Source organism: Amblyomma americanum, chromosome 1, assembly GCF_052857255.1.
Source record: "Amblyomma americanum isolate KBUSLIRL-KWMA chromosome 1, ASM5285725v1, whole genome shotgun sequence".
NCBI classification, from domain to species: domain Eukaryota; kingdom Metazoa; phylum Arthropoda; class Arachnida; order Ixodida; family Ixodidae; genus Amblyomma; species Amblyomma americanum.
This window is the reverse complement of record NC_135497.1, coordinates 314367558-314379274: the sequence shown is the minus strand read 5'-3', so window position 1 is coordinate 314379274 and position 11717 is coordinate 314367558. Positions and strand designations below refer to the sequence as shown.

General features: G+C 45.5%; 1 protein-coding gene and 1 non-coding gene across 2 annotated transcripts; both read left to right on the top strand.

The window, feature by feature from the left end:
* The first annotated feature begins 1480 nt into the window (after positions 1-1480).
* TRNAP-UGG (transfer RNA proline (anticodon UGG)) lies at positions 1481-1552 on the top strand. The gene has a single exon. It is a non-coding gene; the product is annotated as a tRNA-Pro (tRNA).
* A 4214-nt stretch (positions 1553-5766) lies between these two features.
* Positions 5767-11149, top strand: LOC144120320 (uncharacterized). Its single transcript, XM_077652703.1, has 6 exons — positions 5767-5856; positions 6423-6482; positions 6720-6779; positions 8420-8479; positions 10108-10864; positions 10923-11149. Exons 1-6 carry the CDS (start codon positions 5767-5769, stop codon positions 11147-11149), a joined length of 1254 nt encoding a protein of 417 aa, XP_077508829.1.
* Positions 11150-11717: the final 568 nt, after the last annotated feature.

The following is an 11717-nucleotide window of genomic DNA, read 5'->3' as shown; positions in this document are numbered from 1 at the left end:
CGCCTTAAGGCGCCTGGAGCGCACGCCTCGCAGTGTAGGAAGCACTGATGGATTCCGAGCACTGATGAATCATGTATCTAGGGCAGGGCCGAATCGAGACATTTTGCCACCACAGGTGAAGTGAAATTTGTGCGCCCTCTCTCATTTTTGATACTTTTTCTTATCGTATTGAGTAATTCAAACGCTCTTACAAGAAGTTTTTGTAGCCGAGGTTTCCATCACTAACACTGTCACGCGCTGAGGGAGGCATGGCGCGGATTGTCTCACTCGCATTCCCCGCCGTTAGCTGGAAGCTGCGAACAATGAGCGCGAATCCCGTGGCGCCCTCAGAATCCTTTTGCCAGAGCGCAGCATTTTAGACGCCGCTACGAGAGCGCAGTTTATTTCTTCAGCCGCAATGAAAATTTAGAGCCGATTGGTCTGAACGCGGAACAGATGTCTTCTGCAGTACTTTTCATTTTTATTATTATTATTTATCACAGCCTAAATGGCCCCATTAATGGGGTATTACATGAGGACGGTGGATTTCCTGGAACATAGTTGATTCGATGGATGGCGTCGGGGATGAAGGCACGACGGCGTTGGGCGAGTCATTCCAGCCCTTTGCAGTGCGAACAAAATTGACAGATGCGCATATGCCCTGGCAGACTGGAGGGTACACGGCCTACTCGTGGTTCGTGCCGCTGGGGATGTGGCAGGGAGGTCTCGTAACAGACTTGATCATAGGATGACAGTAAAATTTATTAAAAATGACCGCATTGGCATAATACGGGAGATTTGCTAAGTTTTTAAGATGAGCATTACGTCTTAATTCGGTGGCACCTAAAAATAGGAATAGGCCGCGTGGTTCAATCTTGCTGCTGGGATTTGTGTTGCTTCTAGTAAATGGAAAGGTTACTTTGATACGGGTCCCAAAAACAGCGCATGCGCATTCTAGTTTGGGACGAATGAATGTTAAATAAGGTAGTAACTTTACTGAAGGGAGTCGTGGGCGGAGTGCTTGCTAAAAATAACCGAGCTTTGGACGCGCTTTGGACGTGCTTTGGACGCCAGTTATTGAAATACAGTTTTCCCCTGTGTCGACTGTCGGTATGTGCTTCCAAGAGCAGGGATCATGTTTTCTCTTCATTGATTTGCGGATCGTTGTTTTGAGGCATGTAGTCAGAACGCTTTTTGTTGCTTTTTGAGGCTCGGTGTATTCTCCGCCTTGTGCATGCCAACTGGAATATCTCCGTATCTGTGCCCTTCTGCGCCTTATTTGGACCACATCTTTATGGCATTCCTTGTGTGATGTAACTGTTGTGAAATTTTGGAAAAAATGCAGGTCATCTGGACAGAGTGCCATAAAACAAACGCAACGCAAATAAAATTTTAACTAGCTGTAGGGGCTCTCAGATCAGGAAAAAAATTGTAAGAAAACGTAAAACCCGATTTCTGGATGTCTTACGCTAGTGCGTATTTGTGTATCGTGACCACACGTGGCCCGTTGGTCTACGGGTATTACTCTCGCTTTGGGTGCGAGAGGTCCCGGGTTCAAATCCCGGACGGGCCCGTTGCTTTTGTGAAACATTTATCTTCCAAAGTGTGCTGGGGATAAAATACAGAAGGCGTGTTTCCAACATAAGAGCTACGCTTGCGTCGAAGGATTCCAAGGGCTTGATCAATCATATAGTGGCCAGCGCGGGGTGGTTTCATAGATTTTTGCCGCCCCTGGCGACGTCACGTTGCTGCGCGCCATCTTCCTATGGGTATTAATACTTATCGTACTGACAACTTCGAATGATACTTATAAAACATGTGTTTGCGGAGCTGAACACAGTGTGAATTAATAAATCTTAAAGAGCTACCGAACTGAAGCATTAAGAGAAAAAAACTCATTAACGTAGGTAAGGATGCGAAAAGTGATGCAGGCAGTCGTCAAAAATTGGATAATGATCCACTTAAGGCAACCAACTAAACAGAGCTTAAATTACGTCACAAACGACGGTAATAAACAAAAAGGCTGCAGATGCTAAAAGTGGGATCACTATTATAACGAATCAGATGATTATGCAAACCGATAAAACAAGATCCAGTTACGCTGACAGGGCCACAGAGCCGGCTAAGTTGCCTGGAGGCACTGTAAAATTGAAAGTATTCTTTCTAATTAGGAGCTTGTTTTTTCAGTTTCGATTTTTTTTAAATGCAGAGCACTTTTTTCGGTGTGAGTATATAAAAAAAGAACATGGGCTTGTTTCGGAGAATATGATTTCTTACATAAGGATTGTCGGCTTTTTTCAGAGATATATGAGGCATTCCTGTGCGCTCAAACCTCACGCACAGATTGGGTCCTTATTGTTAGCCACAGCAGTTCGTTGCTGTCCACTGCTGCCGAATAGGGGGCCGCATTTTGTGCTAGTTCGTTTGGTCACTGAGCTGCCCCAGGTCGCCGGTAAACGAAAGTAGACAGACCGTAGCTGTTGCGGAACTGCTAGCCAGCGGCACATGACGGCTCGTAGCTATATGCGCTCCTACTCACATTGCTTTCCTGCTCACCCACGCATTTCCGTGGGATATGGATTTTTGACACAAGAACCGCAAGGGGCCGCTCTTTGTTTTCGCTTACACGCTGACTGAGTGATCCAATTAGCGAGTGCGAGCCGTTTTATCAATCGACCTCAATCCTCACCCGCTGTCACGGCGAAGTTGTTACACATGTCTACGAGAAAGCTGCATACTGTTCTACCTTGTTACTAAGAGCAAGTTTTGCGCAATGGTCTCGGTATTCTGTCGGACGCAATGCGCGGCTTCCACACTACCCATGAACCATTAGGTAGAAGCGAATACACCGAAGCGGAAAACGGAAGCTGTGTCAGATTTCCTGTGGTCTCTCCACTTTTGCTCACCTGCGATCTGGAGCAACTCAGTGAGCAAATGAATGATCACAATATACATACGGTGCGGCGTCGCGGCAGCCAACCAGAATGAGCATCTTATCCCAAATCGTCCTTTGAAACGCGTTTTCCAGTTCACCGAGCAAAAAAGCTCTTTACGGACCGCAGAGTGGAATACTCTATTCGATGCCTTAGACGGCCAAACCATCTTGCCGACGAGTTCGCAACTCAGTGTAAAAACGCACCACTATTCGTTCTGGCGAAACTACTAAACACCGGTAGTGCTAATGTCTGTCTTTGAAAGCCTGGAGCTCAGTGGTTTGACGTCGCGCTGCCGCCTGCTTCTTGCGCCGCTGCGCGACAGCGTCGTGTCCTGTACACTATGGGATGAGAGCTCCTACACGCCGCGGCCTTCGGCAGAAGAGTAGCAGAACGCCGTACTAAAAATTTATCAAGTCATGACAAACACCCGAGCGAGAGCGAAGACGAAGTTTGTCGTCACTCGAGGCACTCTCACAAGGAGCGCGCGGCTCTAGGCCCCTCTTTACGCGGTGCGAGATAGCAGCGTCGCGGTGCGGCCCCTAGTCGCTTCTGCTGCCGGAGCCACGGTCTTTTCACTTTATTCACGCCTGTACATGCGTATTATACATGTAATACTTTTAGCTCCCGTTGTCCGCGCGCCGTGGATGCCCTTGGCAGACTTTCAAGAAATGGTCTGAGAATTCACCAAGTAGCTACTAACCAGTCACTTATCGCACAGATCACTACCTTCTTAGTAACTGGAGGTAGTAAAAGTAGGACTAAAGAAAGTTACTACCTCAAGGAGCTAGTGAAGGGCGCTATAGCCACAAACAAAATGCGAGTAGTATTCGCTAAGAAAACGGATGCTACTATAGACCTTTTCATGAGGGCGCTCCCGATGGTCTGGTGTCGAGGGTATGTGTCAGTGTTGCCCGTTTGGTCTGGAAAGTGAGCTCGCGTTGCGCTAGCGCTGTGGTGTGTTCGGTGCGCTTCGATGCTTCCGTTTATTCGTGTCGCGAATGACTCACGCTCGTAAAAAATGGCATGTCCCCATCAAAAGTCTACAGGCCAGCACTGTGCTGTTCATGGGTGCACGAACAACCAGCGGAAAAGAACGATTTTGGGGACGATAGTGTGTCCACAACACAGCACTCGACGAGAGGATTGCCGTTGTGACATGTTCACGCTGCACCGGTTTCCTGCATCACCTGACTTGCGAAGGCAGTGGGTAGCTGCTGTCAACCGGAAAGATTTTACAATTGCCCTATGGTCGTGCGTTTGCTCGCGACATTTCGTCGGCGGAAAAAAGACTGATCAGAACGCTGTGCCCGCTCTGCATTTGGGCTACCAGAGAAAAGTGAGTTCCGGTTCTGTTTGTGTAAACCGCGCAAGATCATTTTGCTTAGCCTTCTCAATCTCTGTAGGTGGTTTTGGGATGGTGTCGTCCGGTGAGGCACGAACACATCCTCCCTGTTAAGAAGGCACTCAAGCGCGATATTCCATTGGTCGTTGTACTGACTTTTTCGGATTGTCTTTCAGATTAAGCGCAAGCCCCGCGACGAGAACGCAGGCGCTTCTGATGGTGGGCCATTAGATTCTGGCACTGATGCTTTGGCACACAATGTCAGTCTGGGGCTTACGTTTCGGTACTTGAAAACATTTCGACGCGAAAGTTTGTCAGCTGCAGATTGCGCGGACATTCATTAACGGCGCAAGAGACAGGACGCTGGCAAGTCCTGTTCAGTGGCTTTTGCGTCAGTAGACTCGAAGAAACGACGCCCTGTCACCCGTCGGCATAAACAGGAACTAGATTTTTGTACAGTGGGAGTACCTGAGAAAATAAATGCATGCCAGCTTTCATAAATGACTGTAGTACTCGAGGAAAATAGCGGATGAGATAACTTTCTCCCCTTAGAAAATAAATGACAATTACTATATCGCACTCCAAGGGGGGCACACTCAGGAGAAGCATTTCACATTCAAATTTCTAAATATTTTCAGCCACGATGTGACAGAAGCAGGTACCCATGCAGAGCACTAACAGAGTGAGCACTGGCAGATAACGTGACTCTTGGAGCAAGTTCTGTTCACCAAGACTGTGAGGAAAGAAGTTCCTCAATACATTGTTTGTAAAAATTGGCTGTTGTTATTGTCACTTATGTGCCAGCAGTAATCTAGATTACAGAAGGCTAAAAATATTGGTACTCATGTGTATACATTGTTTCAAAATATGTTGTGATGCGGCAACAGGCAATTTCGACTTTCCCAGAAGAGCGATAATCTAATTCCTTATCATTAGGTGGGTGTTAATGGGAGCCAGCAGCGTAAGAACACAGGGCAACTAAAAAAACAGACATACAGTGTAGTTTCCCAAACAGAGGCAATTGTGCTTGTTCATTTTGTTCCATAGTATGAAGAGCTCGAGAACACAGATAGGACTGCCATTGCACAGTGCTCTGTGGCGTCTGGCTTTTTTTTTTGTTGTGTCGTATGCTTTTGTGCTCCTTGCGTGGTGCACACACTCGTTTCTGTTGTCTTGCGATGTGTCAAAGTATTCCTGTCGTTCTCGTACGCCGAGCTGATTGACTGTGTGCTATTTTTCATGCAGGCAGCACACGAGAGAGAACAAGCAGACAACCAAAACATTCAGGACACATACACTTCCACCGTGAGTTTACTGCAAAGTCATTTTTGTCTTTCAATGCTAGAGGAGTCACACCGGTGGATACCATCTCTGCTAGCTGACAAGAGCATGCTATGGCTTTTTTTGTTCTCAGTAATAATTTTGTCTCTGATGAAAGTGGTGCCTACCATAGTGTGGGGAGCATTTTTAAAACACACCTCACAGTTAATGAAACTGTAGTACGCCGGCATGATTGACCACGTGATATGCTTTATTCAGGAGCCACCTGAGACAGCACAAGCAGACAGCCAACACCCTCCAGACTCGGACACTTCTGCCGTGAGTTACCGCAAAGCTTTTTTCAATGCTACAGGGGCCTGTACCGCTAGTATATGGCATATCTGCTAGCTGCCGAGAGACGAGATCATGCTATGGCTTTTTTATTCTCATTGGACAACGCAGTGAGCTATGGAAAAGGGAAATGAAGGCAGAGTGGATCAGGGATCAAATGCGGGTTAATTGCATGCTAGCCAAAATGGGTTTGGCCAGGGCATTTAATGCGAAGGCAAGATAACCGATGGTCCTTATTAAGTGTAATCGAATGGATTCCAAGAGAAGGCAAGCGTAGAAGGGGTGGCAGAAAGTTAAGGGGACGAGGTTAAAAAGTTTGCGGGGATAAGGTGGCTGCAGCTGACACAGGAACGGGTTAATGGGAGAGATATGAAAATAAGGGAGAAGCCTTTGCCCTGCAGTGGATGTAGTCAGTCTGATGATGATGAACACTAATTTTGTCTCTGATAAAAGTGGTGCCTACCATAAAGTGTGGAGCGTTTTGTATACACAGCTTACAGTTAATGAAACTGTAGTACACTGAGATGACTGCATATGTAGAATTTTTCATGCAGGAACCACCTGGGGCAGCACAAGCAGACAGCCAACAGTTTCAAGACACAGACACTTCCACCGTGAGTAACCTCAAAGCTTTTTATTGTCTTTTAATGGTACAGGGGCCTGTAATACTTGTGCATACCATATCTCATAGCTGATGAGAGACGAGCGCAAGTTTTTATTCTCAGTAATAGTAGTTTTGCCTCATAAAAGTGACGCCTTCCTCACAGTGTGTACCAATTTGAAAACACCTTACAATTATTAAAACTGTATAGTATGCAGAGCTCAATGATAATGTGGCATTTTTCATGCAGCAACCACCCGAAGAAGCACTAGCAGATAGCCAACACTTTCAGGAAACAGACACTTCCACTGTGAGTAACCACAAATCTTTGTGTTCTCTTGAAATGCTACACATATCGGTACCATTGGTGGACATCATTTGCGCTAGCTGCTAATGTGACAAAGATGAGAGCATGCTATGGCTTTTAAGTTTTTATTCTCAGTAACAGTAGTTTTGGCTCTCGTAAAACTGGCACCTACCTCACAGTGTGGGATAATTTGAAACACCTTACAATTAATGAAACTGTAGTATGCAAATCTGAGCAACTATGTGACATTTTTCATGCAGGAACCCCCTGAGGAAACACAAGCAGATAGCCAATGCTTTCAGGACATTTCATTGTGAGTAATCACAAATTTTTGTGTTCTCTTTAATTGCTACAGATGTCTGTACCATTGGCGGACATCATGTATGCTATCTGCCAATGTGCCAAAGACGAGAGCAGGCTAGGGATTTTTTATTGTCAGTGACAATAGTATTGCCCCTGATAAAGAGATGCTTACCAGAGACTTCAGAGCACTTTTTAAAAAACTAATATGCTAATAACTTGCTGAACTTGTTGGCTATGTGGCATTTTCTACATAAGTACTTCCCAAGGAACCAGAGAAAATTGTCAACAGCTTCGAGATGCAGACACTTCCCGAAGAGTGTTTGTTGACTCTTCATTGCAGCTACAATATATCTCGTGTGTTCTCCTACCCACTCTACTCTCTTCCTGTCTGTCACATGTAGTAGGAAGTTTGAAATAGGAGTATAAACTGAAGAAGTTTGAAGAAGACAATGCGGGTGACGGTGAGCACGACGTGTATTAACTCAATAATAAAGAAGATGAAGTGTTCGGTGAGATGGGAACAGATGCTGGTGGAGGAAAGAAGACGAAGACGACAAGAATGACGCTTCGAACGCCACCTCGACGCCGGCTAGTGGACCCGGATGGGTGGCAACAGTGCTGGAGGCACCCCTGGCCGTAGCAGGTGGTTGCGTCATTCGTTGACCCCCCAGAATGGCTGAGGAACGGCAGTAAGTCCATCATAGAACTCGAGATCACCGGAGCAGTAGCCGACGTTGCTCTCTTCCAGCTGAGGTGTTCCTGATCCGCCGTAACCTCCACTTCTCTGTTCTTCCCCACGTGCCACACTATCCCTCGCGCTATTATAACCTTGGCATTGGTACACGTCATCCTTGTCGTCATCCTCCTCTCTGCTCCACCAATCATCTCTTCCCACCTCACCCAACACTTCATCTTCTTTATTCTTGAGTTAATACAGGTCATGCATATCGTCATTCTCGTCGTCTTCTCCAAATTTCTTTAGTTTATATACTTATATTTCAAACTTCCTATTATATGTGACACTGTCTCTGAATTCTAAGCTTTTTTCCGTTCCATTGCTCACTGCTCTGTCTTCTTATTAGTACACCTGGTGGACACCTACAGCAGCTGTTAGGGGATAGGCGGGCTTTATCCCGAGCGATACTTTTCCCTCTGATGAAACAGGTGGGTACCGTAGAGCATCGAACATTCTAGGATCATGCCTTACAAAAGCATAAAGCTCTGGTATGCCCTGTGTATGGTGTGTACCGTAGAGCATCAAACATTCTAAGATCATGCCTTACAAAAACATGGAGCCCTGGTATGCTGAACTTGTTGACTATTTGGTGTTTTTCGTGCAGGTGCCAACCCAGGCAGCACGAGCAGATGTTCCACAGGTTCAAAACGAAGACACTGTAACAGTGAGTGACCACAAAGCATTTTATTACTTTGCAGTGGCTTCAGGGGCCACTACTACCGGTCTACACCTGTAATAGCTTTTAAACAGTTGATGTAACTGAGATGATGGCATGTTACGGCTTTCTAATTCTCCATGACAGCATTCTTGCTTCTGATACAAGTAGTGTCTGCCATAGAGTGCGAAACATTTTGAAAACACTCCAGTCTCCAGCTAGGGTTTGAATGAATATATGTTTTTCAAGGATGACCAAGTAAGGTCGTAAATCACAGACATCATCATTACCAGCCACATAACTATGTCTACTGTAGGACAATGGCCTTTCCGAAACATTGACCTCCAATTAACCTGTTCTGCACCAGCTGTGGCCGCCTTACCCCTGCAAACTTCCTCTCGTCCTCCCATCCGTCTCTGCTACTCCCTGCTACGCTTGTCTTCTCTTGGAATTCACGCTGTTACATGAAAAGACCAGTGGTTGTCTTCGCTTCCTATTACTTACCCTTCCATGCTGGATTTCTTACACTTCATTGCAGCTGCAATATATTTCATGTTTCTTCTCCTACCCAGTATATTCTCTTCCTGTCTGTTAATGCTGTGCTTTTTTCCATTCCGGGACCGCAGGGGTGGCCAAGTGGTTGAGCATCCGCCTCGCATGCGGGAGGTGCGGGGTTCGATCCCCAGTGCCGCCGGGTACCCACCGGTGATACAATGGGTACAAGCTTTCCCCTGGTCTGGTGCTCGGCTTATTTAGGGTGAATTGCTTGGGAAATGGGTCTTCGACCCCACCTTGACAATTTGAAAAATACCTTGTGCCATGGCGCTCTTTGGCCATAGATGCCCTTGCGCCATAAAAATCCATCATCATCACCATCATTTTCCATTCCATAGCTCACTGCTCTGAAGTTCAGTTTCTGCGATTTTGTCCCTTACCTTAGATAATTATTAGCATGATTCAATTATAAAAAACTTTCCTCATGAAGAATATTCGAAGCCTAGTAGAGATTCCTGCATTAACTTTACAGTACAGTAATAGAGATAGTTGCCTGACTTGTTAGGGTAACTAAGGGCATGACATGTTTTGATCACAATCATAAGTAATTATGCAGCAAGCAGACAAGAGGGAGGACTACAAGGCATGCTTCCTGTACTAGTGGAGCCTGGAATGTGTGCAGTTATCACTGCTTTAAATAATTCTGTGCTGCAATGGCTAAGTGGATGGCGTGCAGCATTTACTGAAAGTATGCAAAGACTCCACTATCGTGCACTCTGGTCTCATGGCGGTAGGACATTTTGAGGACTGTTGCATTGCACAGTGCGTAACCTTTTTTGGCAGATGTTCTTTGTATTAAGTGCTCATGCTAGGTCTCAGGGCATCTGCTTCCGAGCTAAATATAGACAGCAGTCCTAATATAGGCAGCAGTCCTACCCTAAGTACGAAGGGTGCATTAATTCCAGAGCATCCTTAGCCTGCAAAATTTGGCGCGGTTCAGGTGTCTAACGATTTATGAGACAGATACTGCGCCATTTCCTTTCCCCAAAAAACCAATTATTATTATTATTATTCATTTGGACACCTATGTGTTTCACTCTGCTTTTTTGTGGCCTCTAAACTTGGTTGTATTCCTTCAACAGGTCTCAAGAAGAGACAAGTCAACACAGTTGGAAGAAATTGGCCACAATGGCCATACCTATTCTAAATGTGGACTGCAACACATTTTTGGAAAGCAGCAAGGCTTGTCGTCAAACTTCACAGAAGAGGACTGTCAATTTTATACAGGACTGTCTAAGCCAGTCTTTGACAGCTTAGTCAAAGCTGCAACAATTGAAAGCAACAAGACCTTCTTAAAACTCTCAGTCGAGGACCAGCTGCTTCTGAGCATAATGAGAATGCGTTTTGGTCTGTTTTACGGACACTTGGCAAGGATATTTGTCCTATTCATTTCATATGTGCACAAGCTATTCATTTACACCTTGTCTGTGTTGCAGAAGGTTATGAAAAAAGTTGTGGTGTGGCTGCCACGATCACTAATCAGAAACAGCATGCCAGAATCTTTTACTCTGAACGGTTATGAGAAAACAACTGGTATCATAGACTGCTCGGAGGTCTTCCATCAGCGGCCAGAGAAGCTGCTTGCTAGAGCTCAGACGTACAGCAGCTATAAGGCGCATAACACTGTTAAGTTTCTCACTGCCATTGCACCAAATGGCTATATGATGTTTGTGTCACGTGCATATGGTGGGAGAGCTTCGGACAAATTTATAATGAGTGACTGCGGCGTGGAGGATCTTATAGGCCCAGGTGATGAAGTAATGGCCGACCGAGGTTTTGTGCTGAGCACAAATCTTGACATTCAAGGCGTCAAACTCAATGTTCCTTCTTTCACAAGAGGTAAGCGACAAGCCTAATTTTGTGGGCAAAACTTGACTAACCTGCTGTTTCTTTACAGGAAAGTCCCAGCTCAGTGAGAGTGAAGAAACTCAAACGAGTAGAATTGCGTCTGTACGCATACACGTCGAAAGGGCCATAAATAGAACGAAGACATTTAGAATATTCAAGCATGCCCTGCCAATACGATCAAAGAAAACAATAAGTGACATGATTTTTGTCTGCGGTGGCCTCTGCAATTTAAAAGGTCCTCTAATTGCCAGGAGTGTTGAAGGAAGGGATGAATGAGTGGCCTTTCAAGATTGCAGTTTATCAGAGTATCATTCTGGCAATAAAATTTATTACACTGTTATGTGACTAAATTCTTTGCACAAAGTGGGCTGGCACGGTCGCTTCTCCAACTCTGGAAAATCCAACACTGCTAGCATCACAGATCACACAGTTTCATGTACTCCTTACACAATTGGAATTTGCCCTCTGCATGCTGCTTTTCCAGTTCTGGTAACAGCTCACAAAAGTAGAACTTCTGTAATCTTGGTACTTGACCAACTACAAAAGCACTTTCAAAAGACACCATTAGAAGCGCATCACTTTTTACATACCAAATGTAAAAGTAGCACAACTTGTGCCCAGTACAATACATTTAGAATTGCACTTGGCCACAATACCCGTTAGGGCCATTCTCTGCCAATATGTATTTGTCTCCGACCTCCTTCACATCATACTTCCCTGTCCTTATGAGGTCAACTGCATCCATTACATACGGACATTTCACTTCTAAGAGTGCATCAGCTGCCTGCAAAACACCATCAGGTGAAGCAGACAACCAAGGCACTGTCGCATGTAATACAGTGCC